Source organism: Lissotriton vulgaris, chromosome 5 (genome assembly GCF_964263255.1).
Source record: "Lissotriton vulgaris chromosome 5, aLisVul1.2, whole genome shotgun sequence".
In the NCBI taxonomy this organism is placed as follows: domain Eukaryota; kingdom Metazoa; phylum Chordata; class Amphibia; order Caudata; family Salamandridae; genus Lissotriton; species Lissotriton vulgaris.
The window spans coordinates 366,949,009-366,969,642 of NC_141693.1; the positions used below are offsets into that span (position 1 = coordinate 366,949,009).

General features: G+C 45.8%; 1 protein-coding gene across 2 annotated transcripts in view; it reads left to right on the forward strand.

Moving 5' to 3' along the window:
- Positions 1-20,634, forward strand: part of PAX7 (paired box 7) — a 267,766-nt gene that overhangs the window by 11,157 nt on the left and 235,975 nt on the right. Inside the window, exon 4 of one of the 2 annotated variants that reach the window (XM_086921698.1) lies at positions 7,049-7,183. In XM_086921698.1, the coding sequence (XP_086777824.1) occupies positions 7,049-7,183 (135 nt within the window). The remainder of the gene's footprint in view (positions 1-7,048; positions 7,184-20,634) is intronic. The other variant, XM_086921699.1, reaches the window with a different exon arrangement.

Genomic DNA, 20,634 nt, shown 5'->3' on the forward strand with positions numbered 1-20,634 from the left:
TTTGAATATGTCTAAACATAGTTAAGCATTGCAGTTAAGCTCTGTTACCCATTTTTACATATAATCCCAGTCAGGCTATAAAAGACAATAGTTGTTAGTAATGGCCATTGCAAGGATTACTGCTACTCATGTTTTTAACATTCAAAACAAAGCATGATGCTTCTCTTGGCCAGAGACTGGCACTCCCTCGGAGATCACTTAAGGCCCCCCCAGGGAGGGGTCCGCTCCAATTTGAAGACCTCACATCTAGTCAGAGCACCATTTTGCCATCTGCTAGCATAGCAGTGGGGGCAGATTTGCATCTTGAGAGGAGCTTCTGATGGCCCTTCACTGGTTGCCCAAGAACCAGTTGCACACTCATCCGATAGAACGTTTTGGGAAAACAAATACATGTTTAATATAATTGTTTTTATACTCATGCCAGTACTATAAAATATATAGAATAAATACATAAAGTAGGAAATGTAAAGAAACACAGTGTGTGTAGCTGCCACATACATATAATACATTGGGACAGCACAATTATACAACCTAATATGCAAGGGGTTCATATGGGTGCACTGTACTATACAGCGTTTCTCAAATAAATAGATATCGACCTGCAGTGGAGTCTCCAGAAAGCTATGATAGGCTTACCCTGCTGACTCAGATCATTTGATTATAGATCATAGTGTTGAAAATGGAGTTAATTGGTCTAAGATGTATCAAACTTTGAATTTGAAAGGCAAATCAGGTCATTTAAGTAGTACATACAAGAAGCTTATATATATCCATATTCATACTCCTTAAACACCTCCACTGGCTCCCTATTCACAAAAATTCACTTTTTATACTCCTCATTCACACATACAAAACTCTACACAAAGTCCTGCATACCTGAACACCTGTATCAGCTTTCACACACCACCCAGACACGTCTGCTCTACCAGCCTACTTCTTGCTCACGTCCCCTGCTTCTCAAAAGCCAGAGCCGGAAGTCACGCCTTTTGTGCAGCAACAAAAGTTCATCGCAGCAACAGACGACATTCGAACTCTACTGGACAATGGAGACACAGTTGCCCTCATCCTCCTCGACCTCTCCGCAGCCTTCGACACAGTCTGCCATAGCACCCTTCTACAGCGCCTCAGAAACATTGGAATCCAAGGTAAAGCTCTGGAATGGATCACCTCGTTCCTCACCGGAAGAACCCAGAGAGTCCGCCTTCCACCATTCAAGTCAGTGGCCACGGAAGTCATCTGCGGCGTACCACAAGGATCCTCACTCAGCCCCACCCTTTTCAACGTATACATGAGCCCCCTCGCGGCCATCGCTCGCCAACACAACCTCAACATCATCTCCTACGCGGATGACACTCAACTGATCCTATCACTCACCAATGACCCTAGCACCGCCAAAACGAACCTACACGAAGGAATGAAAGAAGTAGCCGAATGGATGAAACACAGCCGTCTGAAACTGAACTCAGATAAAACAGAAGTCCTCATCCTAGGTACCTCCCCCTCCGCATGGGACGACTCTTGGTGGCCAGAAGCCCTTGGAAAAGCACCCATCCCGACAGACCACGCACGGAACCTAGGCGTCATCCTGGATTCCTCACTTTCAATGAACAAACAAGTCAACGCCGTCTCCTCATCCTGCTTCAACATTCTTCGCATGCTCAAAAAACATTCAGTTGGATCCCCACCGAAACTAGGAAAACGGTCACCCACGCTCTGGTCACGAGCCGACTGGACTATGGAAACACCCTCTACGCCGGGACTACCACCAAACTCCAGAAAAAACTCCAACGAATCCAAAACGCCTCAGCCAGGCTCATATTAGACATCCCGCGTAAAGAACATATCTCTGATCACCTGAAAAACCTCCACTGGCTTCCCGTCAATAAGAGGATCACTTTCCGGCTCCTTACCCACGCACACAAAGCACTATACGAAATCGGACCAGAATGCCTCAACACACGACTGTCCTTCTACGCCCCCTCCCGCCAGCTTCGATCTTCCAACCAAGCCCTTGCCACTGTACCTCGCATCAACAAGACCACCATGGGAGGTAGATCCTTCTCCTACCTGGCAGCTAAAACCTGGAACTCACTTCCCACCTACCTTCGCCTTACCCAGAACCACCTAGCATTCAGAAAGCAACTTAAAACGTGGATATTTGACAAGTGATTCCCCACCCCTCCTTAAGCGCCTTGAGACCCTCTGGGTATGTAGTGCGCTATATAAATTCTCTGACTTGACTTGACTTGACTTGTGTCTGGCTCCTAAAGCCTCATATTACCCCCCTCCCCCTGCAACTCAGAGTCACCAGCTCAGCCCTAGAATTTCATAAAAACCTGAAACTGTGGCTATTCCAATAGGCCCCTGTCAGGGCAGCACCCTTCTACTCAAGGTGCCAGGATACACTCCTGTGTGATAAGCACACCATACAAATAAACATGTATATCTTAAACTGGCACCCCACAAGCAAGTATGGTGCATATGTCCTTTAAAGAGACCATCTGATGGAGAGAAAACAATGCCCAATCCTCCAGACCCACTCACAGGATGGATTTAGGAATGTGCATTTGTGGATGAGATTAGGTTGAGATCTGACAACTTTTCGACACGATTCAATAAAAAGCCACCTTAAGGGACACTAATCAACTAGTGGAGAATCACGTAGCAGGAGAGGATGTGGTCTAGGGGCTTACTTGCTGACTGCGGGTCCAGGATACCTTTGTTATGGTCTTAGCTTTAGTCTTGACCCATTGTGTGATATTGTGCTGTCACTTTATCCCCGTGTGCTTCAGTTGCAATATGTGCTACATTAGAATACTTAAGAGACGGACTAACAAATGTATGAAGTGATAAATACACAACACACGCTTCTGTTTATAATGTATGAACAACAGCCATTGTATATATTACAGAGGTGTGCTATTTACTGTTGTATTACTGATTGCTGAGCCAGTCAGCAAAGATTCTAATGGCTCGGTCCACAGGGGAGGGTGCGTAATTAAAGTAAGGGTATCATAACTAGATATAGTGACTGACAACGTCATTAGTGCCAGCTCTATCACCTCACCTTTCTTCACCTCTTCTTAGGAAAAAAACGAATTATAGGTTGTGCGTGCTGAAACTGAAAGCCAATACCACTGTGTTCACATGCTGTTCCACTTTCATCGTAAAAGTAACTGTGTTAATTAATACACAACATAGTTCTGTATTTTGAGTCACACATTGCGTGGACCCTCTGTCGACAATAGAGGGCGCTTAAGTAGACAGTTCTCTGCGTAAAAGCCGGAAACGTTTTTGCGCGCTGATTGCGTCATCACGTGGTAGACGCACAAGCACGCACCCGTCATTCATTCGCACACAGTTATTGCAGAAATAAAGGAGAGGAAATGTGCCGGCAGTGGGGTCTGTTGCCGCCAGACAACCGGTAACGTGACTCGGCCCCTGAGCAGATGCTGCACCAGGATTGAGTGCGGCATTTTTTGGAGTCCAGGGTCACATGTTTGGGCGTAGTTGTGTCCCAGAAAGGTTTATCACCCGACAGGTGTAAAGCCTACTTTACAACGTGTTACTTCCTGAAGTAGAAGTCGCAAATACTAGCACAGATTCCCCACCCAGACACTGAACAGTGTGGCTTGCGACCACACTGCTAGCAGAGACTGAGAGGGAGGAGGAGGGGGGGGGGGGGCAGGGGGCTGAGCACAGTGGGACGACGTGCTCTGCCACCACCGGGACTGCTAGACTGTCACTCAGTATAACATAACATGTGTATTTGTAAAGCGCACGTTCACCACTACGGGTATCTTGGCGCTGAATAACAGATGTTTGTTGTTACCCAACTCAATGGTACTCATTTTATCGACCTCAGATGGATGAAAGGCTGAGTGCACCCGCCGGGATTCGAACCTGTGACCATGAGGTCGAACACAGGCCCCTGCAGTGGACGCATTAGTCCACTGAGCCACCAGACCCCATACTGTTGTACCAAGTGCCCACCCCATCATCGGAGACTGTCATTGCCAGATAGTGGCATATTGTGACAAGGAGCCCTGCCAGGGCCAGAGGAGGACCTTGCCTGGCAGTTTGAGCAGGACTGTTCTGCACTGGTTAGACTTCATGCAAGGATTCCTCTCGTCTCATTTTGTGTGTTAGAGGACCAGAGGCTGCTAGACCCAGGCTGTCAAAAGCTGAGTCTGGCGCTTAATACAGGGTGACAAGAGCCCTTCCCGGACCAGAGACTGCTATGTAAAGACTACTGCTAAATTGAGGGAGGCAGGGACCTGCCGGCAAGCACAGTGACCCTTCGCTGGTACACCTGCGACAAGAAACAGCTCGCGACACCGCAGCACCAGAGACCAGGTGAGCACCAGAGACACTGAGTGTTGTCATGGCACTGAGAGCACCCGAGGCTTTCTCATCACTGGGGACACCGAAAGACCCTGATACATTGTCAAAACAAGTGACACCGAGGTCGCCTCAGACTTAGCGAATAATCGAGTTTCTAAGAGCAACCAGAGCCCCGTAAGGCACAGCAGACACCTTAGACACGGCCATTACCTGAGGCCCTGAGAATCCCAAAAGTACTTTAGTCACCTTAGACACTGCCAGTACTTGAGGCTTGCACCTGAGACATAGAGTCCCAAAGATACTGCAGTCCCCATAGACACTGCCAGCACCTGAGACACTTAGAGTCCCTAAGATGCTGAATTCACCTTAGACACTGCCAGCACCTAAGGCACTGAGAGTCCCTAAGATGCTGCTGTCACATTAGGCACCTGTGGCACCTGAGACACTTAGAGCCCCTAAGATACTGCAGTCACCTTAGACACCGATAGCGCTAACACACTCTGAGCACCGGATGCACTGAGGATCCTTATGACACTGGGAGGCAGACATTGAGATCACCTTAGTCACCGAGAGCAGTTGACAAGTTGAGAGCACCAACAAGACACTGCCGCCCCTGGACTCTAACAGCACCTAAGACACTGAGATACTAAGAGCCCTAAACAACTACCAGAACCTTAGACACTGAGAAAATCATAGTGCTTGAGACACCTAGTGCATCCGAGGCACTGAGTACCTCAAACTCACTTTTAACACCTTTGGCGCTGCCTGCACCAAGACACTACGGACGCTGTGGGAACCTCTAGCTACTGAGACTTTCATTGCCCCAAAACACTACCCACTCCTGAGAGACAGAAAGCACGTAAGAACCCCTGACGCACTACTCCTGGACTTAGGGTGATGCGAAATGCAAGAGAGACAACCCTTTAGTCTATAAAAGAAGCCACCTCGTTCCTGTGTTTGACCTGGGAGCGGCGTAAAACTTGGCGGCTCAAACTTGTTATCACTTTGACTCCCCTCCAGACAACAGATGGTACAGGTGCTGCAGTATTAGAATACAGGGGGGGTACATTACCTTTTCTCTCCTTGTCCTGCCAATTGGAGAGCCCACGCTGCTGGATTCTCTCATGAGTTACGCAGGTCTATCATAGCCCACTCTGATTTTGAATAGGACTGCTGCTCACACAAGAAACTCAGAAGGTCAGCTGCACTTTTGAATGCTTGATCAAGTAATTACGAGACTCCAACAGGGACAGACACATTTAGGAACTTGTTTTTTGGCTTCTCAAAACGCATTATAGGCGCAGAACCAGATAAGCGATTTCATTCAGGATTCACGGTACACATTTTCGGGAATACTTATTAGGTAGATCTACGGATTTCTAATGTGAGAGACGGGCATATATCGCCCTTATAACTAGGAAAATACCGGTCGTATCGTGACTGTGTCCGGTTGAATATTTTAAAGAAACAGGATCTGTCTGCCATGCTAAATAATTTTGTTTGGAAAGCCTTGAGGAAGTCACTGGAGGTGACGAAACACGTGTCGGCTGTTGTGCATCTGGACCAAGACTATAAAGTTTTGAATAGTTTCCCCAGTGCGATGCTTTTTTAGGGGAAAAGAGGTCTCTATGGTATTATTTGTAAATTGTGATGTTTTTATAATATTTGTCTAAATTAAAAAGAATATCTTTTGCATAAACCCATCTTTGTTGCCAGTATTACATTGATTTAATTGGACGAGGTTTGCTTATAAAGGCTATACTTTAAAAAAAGGATATTAAATGTAAATGTAGTGTATTTTGTAAAGCGCACAGCTGCTCCAATGGGGAGTCCCGGCTCTGTATAACGCTGTGGAACCCTTCCTGGCTCTCCCTGTGAGAAACCCCTCCTGGGCAACCCCAAGGTGAAGCCAGGCATCCCAGTGTTGTAGGGGCCGTTGTGGAGATTAAGCAAGCTATTGCCCACGGTTGCAGCGTGAGACCCATGATTAGAGTAGGCGCCGAGGCAAGAATTATCGAGTCTGCGGACATTTGAGCTCAAGACCTTGCCGCATCGGGACTTGAACCCTGGTCCCGGGCCTGATCTCTGCTTCAGAGTCTGCCGTTCTAACCAGTGAGCCACACTTCTCCACTTTTACTTTGAAGTGCCGGGGTACTTGTATGTTATATTGCACTACATAGTAACTGTTTCAGGATCTATGTTTCTATGCACCTAAGGTAGAAAGGTGCATCTGTTACCCCGAGTGGCACCACAACCAATTGCTTTCTTGCTACTTGTGACCATGGAAATTAAGAGTAATGTTGTTACTGCCCAGTCTGATTACATATTTTTTCTGAAGTGCAATCCGTCAAGACATCACTACCGCTCTGTTGTATTTTTCAGATCCAGGTTATATTGCCTCCACCCCACACTCCATAAACCTTAGAACACATCACATTGATTACACTACGATGTAGGGATGTCCACAGACATTGCAGGACCTACAGAAGGGAGCATCCGGTTTATGCCACCCCTTCAGCCCCACTGCCCCATATAGACTATAGAACCCCCCTACAGTGCAAGGATGTCTGCAGCATTCGGTGACCCAAGGCCGGGTGGCTGCACCTTCTATTACCCTTTGAGCACACACTACCATACTCAGTCCGCAGGCCCCAAAACCGAGCGGATCGATCTTAAATCCCGCTTTGTTTCTTTGCTTTCCGAGGTTTAGTGAGTTCGATTAGCCGAGTGCTGAGAATCAAGTTCGGGAAGAAAGAAGACGACGAGGAGTGTGAGAAGAAGGAGGAGGAAGGCGAGAAAAAAACCAAGCACAGCATCGACGGGATCTTGGGCGATAAAGGTAGGGTAGAGTATTCAAACTATTCGGGAATCTTCCAAGTGCTACTTTAAGTGTGGGGAATAGTTTTTCGGAATGTTCCAAGTGCGGGTGTGATGTTTTAGGCACGTTTTAATTATTTGAATTGTCAGTATAATCTTCGAAGTATGGTATTCGAATATCAGATTCGAAGTCCGTATTTAATATTCGAAATCCGAGTGGAATACCTACATTTATAACATGTTGACTCACGCAGTTTTACTATGGTGCAGCTTTCATCTGTAGCCTCAGGTTTTTAGTTTGGATTTGAAGTGCGGACGGGTTTTGTGGAACTACAGAGGATTTTCGAAATGTGGATAGCATATTTGAAATGCTCAGCGTGTAGAATGTTCGAATACTACATGAATAGTGTTGGTGGCGCGTTCATTTTTGTAATCTATTGAAGTCTGCAGAGTAGCATCCTTTATTACACTGAGCCATTGCTCTGCAGTGTGACACTATATCATTACAAATACATATTAGACTGTATAACTGCTCTATACAAATTAAAGCACATGTACACACATAATCACTGTATATAAATATGGGTATTTAAATAAATATGATTAGATTTTAACAGGATTTATAGAGCGCAGCAAATACCTGTAGGTGTCAAGGTGCTTAGTCTCAGTAGTCCGATTCAGCCAAGAAGCAGACAAAAATCTCCCTTTAAGGTGAACATCCAAGTCTTTAAGGCTTTTCTAAAGGGACAGTGCAGTTTAATGCAGTCAGGTGGTGAGGAAGTGAGTTCCACAGTATTGCTGCTGCAACAGAGAAAGCTCTGCCTCCCCATCTCTTCTACCAGGCTCTGGGCACTGTAGCCAGATTGAAGTGAGCTGAGCAAAGATTTCTTCCAGGGATGTATCAGTGAAACAGCGCCTTGATTTCATCCAGACTGGCCTGATAACGGGCCTTGTGTACTATGCAGAGGGCCCTGAACATAATAGGCTTTTTATAGAGAGCCAGTGCAGATCAGATAATCCCTGGGACACCGACTGCCATTTACGACTGTCCAAAGTAAGTCTCACCCATGCGTTCTGCACACATTGAAGTTTGGCTTGAGTGCTGGTATTAGTATCGAAATAAAATGCATTACAATAGTCAATTCTTGACATATCCAATATCCAAAGCCAGGTCCGGGAGGGGGGGGGGTGTACATACTTACCTTTCAGTAACTTGGCCTATTTACTTTACTAACAAAAACACAAATCAATGCGGCTAACATGGTACATACAAATTAAGTTAAAAACATGGAAGTAAAATTATAGTAATTGTAATTTTGTAAAGTAAATTTTGTAATTTTGTAATTGTAAATTTATAAAGGTAAAACCAAGGGGGGTGATGGACGGAGTGTTGAACATTGCAAGCACTCACCCCCAGTCAACTGATCTGGGTTTAATCCATCATCATTCTTTAGCTCACTCCACCACCCCAGTTCAGATATGGCCATATTTATAAGGTAAACAGAAATCAAATTATCTTCAAGTAGATAGGTCCATGCATAGTACATGTGTTGCAGTACACACATGTAACATAGAAAACCACAGCTCTAATGCTTTGTATTCACATAATATAAGTAGTAGCTTGTATTTATAACAACATATCTGTTTATATTAATCTTTATCGATCTATATGTTATATTTCTTTCACTCTGTCTCCTTTGGCCTCATATTTTAAAATGTTACCAGAACGCCTCCTGATCAATATTGAACCATATTGCACAGCCACCTACTATTAGTTTATTTCTTATTCTTTTTATTTTTTGTTATAAATGTTGAATTGCAATCCCTGCAGCTTTTGTTCCCCAACTTTTTAAAATCCGAATTTGGTTATAAATCACAATCTCTAATTTTGTCCCTGTGTATGATGAACACATTTATCACAAAAATCAAAGTATTTTTTTGGTTCTTTAGTACACCCTGAATTACAGAATCTCTTCCATACATGTGAGTGTATCTAAATATTTTCCTGTGATATTATTTGTTGGTTTTATGTTGAATACTCTACATTTCCTCATAAACCCTCTCTTGAATTCAAGGATTTTCTATGAGTGAGGCAGGGGTTTTGTGGATGGCGGGTTTATTATTTTGCAGTGATAGTCAGTGGGATGATGTTTGGTGGCTAAGTATGGAGTGATTTTAGATAATGCTCAGTAGGTAGTTCTATTGTGAAAAAGGTGTGGGATGAAGATGCTCAGTGGGTAATTCTATTGTGAGATGAGGCGGGGTGATGATGCTCAGAGAATAATTATGAGACTAGAAAGGGTGGTGTGATGATGCTTAGAGGGTAATTCTGTTGCGAGAAGAGGCTGAATGATGATGCTAATAGGGTAATTCTGCTGTGAGAAGGGATGGGGTGATGATGCTCAGAGGGTAATTCTGCTGTGAGAAGGGATGGGATGATGATGCTCCGAGGGTAATTCTATTGAGAGGAGAAGAGACGGGATGCTGATACTCAGAGGGAAATTCTGTTGTGAGGAGAAGGGTGGCATGATGATGCTCAGAGGGTAATTCCATTGTGAGAAGGGGTGGCATAATGATGCTCAGAGGGTAATTTTGTTGTGAGAAGGGGTGACATGATGATGCTCAGAGGGTAATTCTGTTGTGAGAAGCGATGGAATGATACTCAGGGTAAATCTGTTGTGAGATGGGGTGACATGATGATGCTCAGATCGTAATTCTGTTGTGAGAAGGAGTGGGATGATGCTCAGAAGGCAATTCTGTTGTGAATAGAAGGGGCAGCATGGTGATGCTCAGAGTAATTATGTTGTGAGAAAGGGTGGGGTGATGCTCAGAGGATGATCCTAATGTGAGAAGGGGTGGGATGATGCTCCGAGAGGAATTCTATTGTGAGGACAAGGGATGGGGTGATGATGATCAGAGGGTAATTCTTTTGTGAGAAGGGGCGGGATGATGATGCTGAGAGGGTAATTCTATTGTATGGACAAGGGATGGGATGATGATGATCAGAGGGTAATTCTGTTGTGAGGAGGGGTGGGGTGAAGCTCAGAAGGTAATTCTGTTGTAAGGAGTAGGGATAGGGAGATAATGCTTAGAGGGAAATTCTATTGTGAGGACACAGGGTGGAATGATGATGCTCGGAGGGTAATTCTGTTGTGAGAAGGGGTGGGATGATGCTCAAAGGGGATTTTTGTTGTAATAGTTGTTGTGTGAGTAATACCTGTAATGTAAGTAATATAGTTACACCTGTGATCGGTGCAAAAGTAGCTGTACTCTGAGTAGTGTTGTAGTAGCTGTTCTGTGGGTAATAGCTGTACTATGAGTAATGCAGGAATCAATATGCTATTAATAATAGCTGTACTGTGAGTAGTGCAGCAGTTAATGGGCTGTTAGTAATCGCTGCACTGTGGGGTAACCACAGTAATTCCTGTGTAGTGCATTAATAGGTGTACCATTAATAATGTTGTAATATCAGTGCTCTGAGTAATACTTGTATTTGGAGTACTACTGTAACAGCTGTGCGGTAATTACGGGTGGTGTGTGTAGTGCAGATAAGGCTGTGTGGTGAGTAAAAATACAGTTACACTGAGTAGCACAGTAATAGTTGTACTGTGAGTAGTGTTGTAATAGCTGTTGTGTGAGTAATACCTGTGCTGTGAGTAATGCAATTACAACAGTTAGTAGTGCAGTAACAGCTGTGCTGTGAGCAGTGTTGTAATGGCTGTTCTGTGAGTGATAAGTGTGCTGTAAGTAATGATGGAATGGATATGTTATTACTAATAGCTGTGCTGTGAGTAGTGCAGCAATGAATAGGCTGTTAGTGATAGCTGCACTGTGGGGTATCCACGGTAACACTTGTTCAGTGCAGTAATAGCTGTACTTTGAAAAATTATTTAATATCCATGCTGTAATATTTGCATTTTGAGTACTGCAGTAACAGCTGTGCTGTAAGCAAATCAGTTATACTGCCACTGCATGTAGTGCAAGGTTAGCTGTGCATGAGAACTGAAGTAATACCTTTGCTGAGAGCACAGTTACAACTGTGACTAGCACAGCAATAGTTGCACAGTGAGTAGTGTTACAATAGCTGTACTGTGAATAGTGCAGCAGTCAATTTGCTGTTAGTAATAGCTGCTTGGTGGGAAGAACAGTGCTTTTTGTGTTGTGTTTGGTGCAGGAATAGCTGTACTTTGAATAATGATGTAGTATCCGTGCTGGGAGTAAAAACTGTGTTTTGAGTACTGCAGTAACAGCTGTGCTGTAAGCATCGCAGTTATACCTGTACTGTGTGTAGTGCAGGAATAGCCATGTCTGAGTACTGAACTAATACCTGTGCTGTGAGTAATACTTTTACAGCTGTACCGTGAGTGGTGCTGTCTCAGCTGTGCCTTGAGCAGCACACACTGCAGACGGCCGCTAATTGATGCTGCAGCCCCCACCAGTGAGCTGTCAGCCCCAGTTTCAGGGGACTGTTTAGGAAGCAGGGGGACAATCTGTTTAACTACAAATTCACTTAGCAAATCTCTCCCCATGCCGTAAGCGTCAGCTCCCAGTAACGGGAACTGATGGACCCTGGGTAGTGCCTGAGAGCCAGCCGCACAGCTCCCGGGGTAGAGACATCTCTCAACACCCAAAGAGACATCACCGAACCGAAGGACAGCTCGTTCACAAATATTGATTCAGCTCACTGCAGCCTCCTAGACACTTCAATGGACAGCTAGTGCACAAGGGATGGTGGCATCTCACTACACACACTAATGTACAGAGATGGTGCCTTCTCACTACACACAAAGAGACATCACCGAAACAGAAGAGACAGCTCATTTACATAGAATGATGCAGCTCACTCCAGCTGCACAAACATTCATCGAGGCAGCTTGTGGGACACCTCTCTAATGCCAGAGACACTATCAAAAGAAGAGACAGCTATTTCAAATAGATTGGTTCAGCTGACTGCCGCCTCCTAGACACCCCATTAGACAGCTAATATCCAAGGGAAGGTGATGTCTCACTAGGAGATATCACCAAAATATAAGAGACAGCTCGTTTACAAGGATTGATGCAGCTCACTCATGCAGCACAGACATCCTATACGACAGCTTGCATAGGAGAGACAGACATCTCTCTACATTCAAAGAAACACCACAGAAACAAGAGACAGCTTGTTTACAAGGATCGATGAAGTTCACTCCAACTGCACAGATGTTCCACAAGACAGCTTGTGTACAAGCGACAGAGGCATCTTTGTAAACCCAAAGAGACAGCACAGAAAGAAAAGAGACAGCTTGTTTACAAGGATTGGTACAGCTTTTATCACCCCCCAGTTTCACTCCAGTTACACCATTCGAGAATCTTAAGCCATATTATAACCCCTCCCACATCATCACCCTTTGATCTCTACTTAAAATTCACTAACAAAGCCTTGCAACCCAAAATTACTGCCCTAGAATTACCACCTAACATCACCTCTACAAACGTACTATCATCCAGTTAATATCAGCCAAGTATCATCGTCACAAAATGACCTATTCAGCATCACCATCATCTTGACCATTCTCCTCTCTACAACATGACCCACTGAGCATCAACATCAGACCCCTTTTCCTCACTCCAAGATTGTCCACCCTACAAAATCATTCACCCCTTCGCACAACAGAATAACCCTCTGAGCACCATCATCCCACTGCTTCTCATCACAATAGAATTGCCCACTTACCATCATCCTTGGGCCTCTTCTCAAAACAGAATTACCCTCTGAGCATCATCATACCGCCTCTTCTCACAACAGAATTACCCACTGAGCATCATCACTCCATTCCCTCACAATTTAATTACGCTCTGAGCATCATCATCCCATCCCTTCTCACAACAGAGTTACCCTCTGATCATCATCTTCCCATCCCTTCTCACTACAGAATTACCCTTTAAGCATCATCTTCAAATCCCCTTCTCACAATAGAATTACTCTCTGAGCATCGTTATCCCATCCCTTCTCACACTGAGCATCATCACCCCACCCCTGCCAAATCAGCATTACCCTCTAATCATCATCATTCCATCCCTTCTTACACCTCTCAGCATCATCATCTTCCTTCTCACAACAGAATTACCCTCTGCACATCATCAGCCCACCTCTTTCTCCTCGCAACAGAATTGCCCTCTGAGCATCATCATCCCTTCCCTTCTCACATCAAAATTGACAACTAAGCATCATCACCCCACCCCTTCCACAACAACATGTCCCTCTATTCATCATCATCCCATCCATTCTCACAACAAAATTACCCTCTGAGAATCATCATCCCACCTCTTTTTCCTCACGAAAAAATTACCCTCGAGTATCATAATCCCGCCTCTTTTTCCTCACAACAGAATTACCCTCTGAGCGTCATCATCCCACCTCTTTCTCCTCACAGCAAAATTACACTATGAGCATCACCATCCTACTCCTCACAACAGAATGACCCTCTGTGCATTATCGCTAACTCCGAACACCTTCACTTCCAGATCCACATCGACCCCAAGACCACACTCAGAGGCACCCTCCTCTACAGACCACCAGGACCACGCGCAAAATTCAGTGAAGACATCACGGACTTCATCACCCCACACGCGCTCCCCTCCAAAGACTACATCCTTCTGGGAGACCTCAACTTCCACCTTGAAAAGATCAACGACCGCAACACCGCCACCCTCTTGGACAACCTCGCCAACCTCGGACTTAAACAACTGGTCACTTCCCCCACCCACATCGCAGGTCACACACTCTACCCCATCTTCACCTCCAGCAACCATGTCTCCTTCAGCCACACTACGGATCTCCTCTGGACTGACCACAGCTGCGTTCACTTCACCTACAACAAGCCGAAACCCATCATCCACCTCCAACCAACTCTACAAAGAAACTGGAACAAAATCACCACAGAGCAGATCTCCACATCACTCCTTCAAACCTCCCCAGCCCTCTCTTCTAACGCCAACGAAGCCGCCTCCAACCTCACCCTTTGGTTATCCAAAACCGCCGACACCTTAGCACCACTGAAAAAACGTCAACACAAACTTGGCATCAAGAAGGCCTCATGGTTCAACGATGACCTCAAGAAGTCCAAGAAACTGTGCCGCTCCCTTGAGAAGGCCTGGAAAAAAGACCCATCCACCAGCAACAAGAACGCCTTCAAAAGCGCCATCCGTACTCACCACCAACTGATCCGAAAAGCCAAGAAAACAGCATTCAAGGATCGACTTGACAACAACGCCCACAACAGCAAGGAACTTTTCAACATCGTCAAGGAATTTTCCAACCCCTCGGCCAACTCCAACGACATCACCCCCTCTCAAACCCTCTGTGATTCCCTAGCCTCTTTTTTCCACAACAAGATTGCAGACATCCACAACAGCTTTGACAACCAACCCGGAAGCCAACCCACCCTACCATCAGCTGACCATCTTCCCCCCGTTAACACCCTTAACGCCTGGAACCCAATCTCCACTGAGGACACCATCCGCCTGATGAATTCCATCCACTCTGGATCCCCCACAGACCCATGCCCTCACCACATCTTCAACAAAGCAGACTCCGTCATAGCTCCGCACCTCCGAGACGTCATCAACTGCTCCTTCAACTCCGCTACCTTCCCAGAAGACTGGAAACACGCTGAACTCACCGCCCTTCTGAAAAAACCAACAGCAGACCCCACCGAACTCAAAAACTACCGCCCCATCTCGCTTCTTCCATTCCCGGCCAAAGTCATCGAGAAAGCTGTCAACAACCAGCTCGCCGCCTTCCTCGAAGCCAACAAATCACTCGACCCCTCACAATCTGGCTTCCGAGCCAAACACAGCACTGAGACCGCCCTCATCGCAGCAACAGACGACATTCGAACTCTACTGGACAATGGAGACACAGTCGCCCTCATCCTCCTCGACCTCTCTGCAGCCTTCGACACAGTCTGCCACAACACCCTTTTACAACGCCTCAGAAACATCGGAATCCAAGAAAAGGCACTGGAATGGATCACCTCGTTCCTCACCGGAAGAACCCAGAGAGTCCGCCTCCCACCATTCAAGTCCGAGGCCTCTGAAATCATCTGCGGCGTACCACAAGGATCCTCACTCAGTCCCACCCTCTTCAACGTATACATGAGCCCCCTCGCAGCCATCGCCCGCCAACACTACCTCAACATCATCTCTTACGCGGATGACACTCAACTGATCCTATCTCTCACCAAGGACCCCAGCACCGCCAAAACTAACCTACACGAAGGAATGAAAGAAGTCGCCGAATGGATGAAACAAAGCCGTCTGAAACTGAACTCAGACAAAACAGAAGTCCTCATCTTAGGTAAATCCCCCTCTGCATGGGACGACTCCTGGTGGCCGGAAGCCCTCGGAAATGCACCCATCCCGACAGACCACGCACGGAACCTTGGCGTCATCCTGGATTCTTCACTCTCAATGAACAGACAAGTCAGCGCCGTATCCTCCTCCTGCTTTAACATTCTTCGCATGCTCAGAAAAACATTTCGCTGGATCCCCTCCGAAACAAGGAAAACAGTCACCCACGCTCTAGTCACGAGCCGACTGGACTACGGAAACACCCTCTACGCAGGTACCACCGCTAAACTCCAGAAGAAACTACAACGAATCCAAAACGCCTCAGCCAGGCTCATATTAGACATCCCACGCAACGAACACATCTCTGGCCACCTTAAAGACCTCCACTGGCTACCCGTCAATAAGAGAATCACTTTCCGACTGCTTACCCACGCACACAAATCACTCTACGACATCGGACCAGATTGCCTCAACTCTCGACTGTCCTTCTACACCCCCTCCCGCCAACTTCGCTCTTCCAGCCAAGCCTACGCCACTGTACCTCGCATCAACAAGACCACCATGGGAGGCAGATCCTTCTCATACCTGGCTGCCAAAACATGGAACTCACTCCCCGCTTACCTTCGCCTCACCCAGAATCACCTAGCGTTCAGAAAGCAGCTTAAAACGTGGATATTTGACAAATAATCCTCCTCCCCTTCCTAAGCGCCTTGAAACCCTCTGGGTATGTAGTGCGCTATATAAATGTTATGACTTGACTTGACTTGACAATCCTTCTCATAACAGAATTACCCTCTGAGCATCGTCATCCCACCTCTTTTTCCTCACAACAGAATTACCCGCTGAGCATCATCCCATCCCTTCTCACATCAGAATTACCATCTGAGCATCATCACCAAATCCATTCTTACAACAGAATTGAGGAGAACAGAATTACTCTTTGAGCACCATCACCCCACCCCTTCTCTTCACAAAAGGGTCGACCTCTGAGCATCATCATCATCCCATCCCATCTCATGGCAGAATCACCCTCTGAGCATCTACAGCTCATCTCACAACAGACTTACCATCTGAGCATCATCATGCCGTCCCTTCTCACAAATGAAGTGCCCACTGAGCATCATCATCCCACTCCTCACAAAATAATTACCATCGGAGCATCATCATCCTACCTCTCCTCACAATTAAATTACCCTTTGAGCATCATCATCTCATGCCTTCTCACAACAGAATTACCCACTGAGCATCATCATCCCACCCCTTCTCACGACAGTAATTCTGTTCTGAGGAGAAAGAGTGGGATGATAATGCTCAGAGGATAATTCTGTTGTGAGAAGCGGGTCCTGCACTAGACACAGTAGCAGTATACCTGCTTTGCTTACAGCACAGCTGTTGCAGCAGTACTCAAAATACAACTATTACTCAGAGCATGGATATTACATCATGATTCAAAGTACAGCTATTACTGCTCTACACAGGTGTTTACTGTGGCTATCCCACAGGGCATCTATTACTAACAGCCCACTAATTGCTGCACTACTCCCAGTACAGCTATTAATAATAGCATATTGATTCCTGCACTATTCACAGTACAGCTATTACTGAAAGAACAGCTATTAAGTTCAGCTGTTACTGCATCACAAACTGTTTTAACTATATTACTCACAGCGCATGCATTATTCACACAACAGCTACAACACTACTGACAGCACAACTATTACTGTGCTACTCATAGTGTAACTATATTACTCCCAGCAAAGGTATCACTCACAACACAGCTATTCCTGCACTACACACTGCACCAGTATTACTGCACAGAAGTTACTGTAGTACTCAAAACACAACTATTACTCAGAGCACAGCTATTGTAGCATTATTCAAAGTACAACTCATTGCACTACTTGCAGCACATGTGCTACTGAACTGCTTACAGCACAGCGGTCTCTGCAGTAATCAAAAAATTAATTCACATCACAGATATTACTGATGTATTCAAAATACAGCTACTGCACTACACACAGCATAGGTCTTTCTGCGCTTCTCACAGTACACCTACTACTAACAGCATGTTGATTGCTGCTCTTCTCGCACTACAGCTGTTACTCACTGAACAGCTATAACTTGCACTACAGCTACCACTGCAGTACTCACAACAAAGCTATTACTGCACTGTTCACCGTAAAGCGATTACGCATAGCACAGCCACCACTCACATTGCAGAATTTATTGCATTGTTCACCGTACAGCTATTACACATAGTCAGCCACGACTCATATTGCAGAATGTATTGCAATATTCACAGCACAGCCATTGGCTGCAGCAAAACTATTACTTGGCATAGGTATTACTGCAGTTATTACAGCTCCGATTCACATCACACCTAGTGTAGCACTACTCAAGCTACTCACAGTACAGCTGTTCCTCACAGCAGAGATATGCCTGCACACTGCTCACAGCCACAGTACTCAAAGCAGTTATTACTGCAATATTGACCATCAAGCTGTCACAGTAGAGCTTTTCCTGCTTTACTCAAAGCACAGCTATTACTCTGATATTCACAGCTTGACTACAGTACTTACAGATCAGCAGTTACTGCAGTACTCAAAACACAACTATTTCTCACAGCACAGTATTATTCAAGCTACAGCTGTTCTTCACAGTGCAGCTACTGCCATGTCGCTTTAAGCAGTTATTCCTACCCTACTCACAATACAACTATTTCTCACAGTACAGCTGTTTTACTGCAGTACTCATAGCTCAGCTTGCTGAGCAATTCACAAAACAGCTAATAATCCACTACCTACAGCACAGCTGTTACTGTTGTACTCGCAGCACAGCTGTTACTCTGCACGGCAACTACAGCAGCACTGACAGCACCGCTATAACTGCACAACTCTCTGTACAGCTGTTACTCTCAGCACAGCTACTATTACAGTCCTCCAACACAGTTATTACTGTACTACTCACAGCAGATCTGTTTATGTGGTACTTACAGTGTATCATCATAAAACTTTATTTCGGTCATTACGACCATAAAAGTGCAAGTGCGTACAGTACAAGAAATCCAATAAAAAGCAATTCAAAATTCATTAGCTACAATTCATCAGTTTCATCTTCTTAAATTATCCTGTACATTGTCATAGCAGATTGAAGTTTGCTTATATAACAATTAAAAACGGTGTCAACAAAAGTCTGCGCCAAAGAGATAAAAAAAGTCAAGTTGATAAAAATTCGAACTAAAAACTTGGTTAAAAGATACAACAATTACTTTTTCAATACAGTCCTATTTATGATCCACATTTAGCCGAACAACTTGGCAACTGCACAGGCAATTAAAAGGCTAGAATCTGATGATTTTAAAAACAGTGTATCTCGCACTGCTATGCAGACAGTAAAGCTATAACTTTTGGTACCACTCCCAGACAAACATTACATGCAGCGGTAGCTCTTAGCAAAATTTACACCATAGCTCGCACTTCCTCTGCTCACTGATTAAAACACAGCACAACAAACTGCACTTTGGAACAATTCATTGCACAGCCTAAAGCACACCTTAAGACCGAGTTCACAGCTTACAGGACAGTGTACTACTTACGGCAACGCTAGCATGCGTCTGGTAGTACGCTTACAGGACAGTTTACACCTCACAGCAAAGCTGGCATACATCTGGAAGCGCAGCTTACAGGACAGTGTGCAACTCACAGCAAAGCTAGCATGCAACTGGAAGCACGGCTTACAGGAGCACGGCGTACAGGACAGTGTGCAACTCACAGCAAAGCTGGCATGCAACTGGAAGCACGGCTTACATGACAGTGTGCAACTCACAGCAAAGCTGGCATGCAACTGGAAGCACGGCTTACATGACAGTGTGCAACTCACAGCAAAGCTGGCATGCATCTGGAAGCACGGCTTACAGGACAGTGTACAACTCACAGCAAAGCTGGCATGCAACTGGAAGCACGGCTTACAGGATAGTGTGCAACTCACAGCAAATCTGGCATACATCTGGAAGCGCAGCTTACAGGACAGTGTGCAACTCACAGCAAAGCTAGCATGCAACTGGAAGCACGGCGTACAGGACAGTGTGCAACTCACAGCAAATCTGGCATACATCTGGAAGCACGGCTTACAGGATAGTGTACAACTCACAGCAAAGCTAGCATGCAACTGGAAGCACGGCTTACAGGACAGTTTACACCTCACAGCAAAGCTGGCATACATCTGGAAGCGCAGCTTACAGGACAGTGTGCAACTCACAGCAAAGCTAGCATGCAACTGGAAGCACGGCTTACAGGATAGTGTGCAACTCACAGCAAATCTGACATACATCTGGAAGCGCAGCTTACAGGACAGTGTGCAACTCACAGCAAAGCTAGCATGCAACTGGAAGCACGGCGTACAGGACAGTGTGCAACTCACAGCAAATCTGGCATACATCTGGAAGCGCAGCTTACAGGACAGTGTGCAACTCACAGCAAAGCTAGCATGCAACTGGAAGCATGGCGTACAGGACAGTGTGCAACTCACAGCAAGCTGGCATGCAACTGGAAGCACGGCTTACAGGACAGTATGCAACTCACAGCAAAGCTAGCATGCAACTGGAAGCACGGCTTACAGGAGCACGGCGTACAGGACAGTGTGCAACTCACTGCAAAGCTGGCATGCAACTGGAAGCACGGCTTACATGACAGTGTGCAACTCACAGCAAAGCTGGCATGCATCTGGAAGCACGGCTTACAGGACAGTGTGCAACTCACAGCAAAGCTGGCATGCATCTGGAAGCACGGCTTACAGGACAGTGTGCAACTCACAGCAAAGCTGGCTTGCATCTGCAAGCACGGCTTACAGGATAGTGTACACCTCACAGCAAAGCTAGCATGCAACTGGAAGCACGGCTTAATGGACAATGTACAACTCACAGCAAAGCTGGCATGCCACTGGAAGCATAGCTTACAGGACATTGTACAACTCACAGCAAGGCTACCATGCACCTGGAAGTACAGCGTATAGGACAATTTACACCTCACAGCATAGCTGGCATGCATTTGGAAGCACAGCCTACAGGACAGCGTACAATCACAGCAAAGTTGGCATTAACAGCTTACAGGACAGCGTACAACTCACAGCAAACCTGGCATGCAT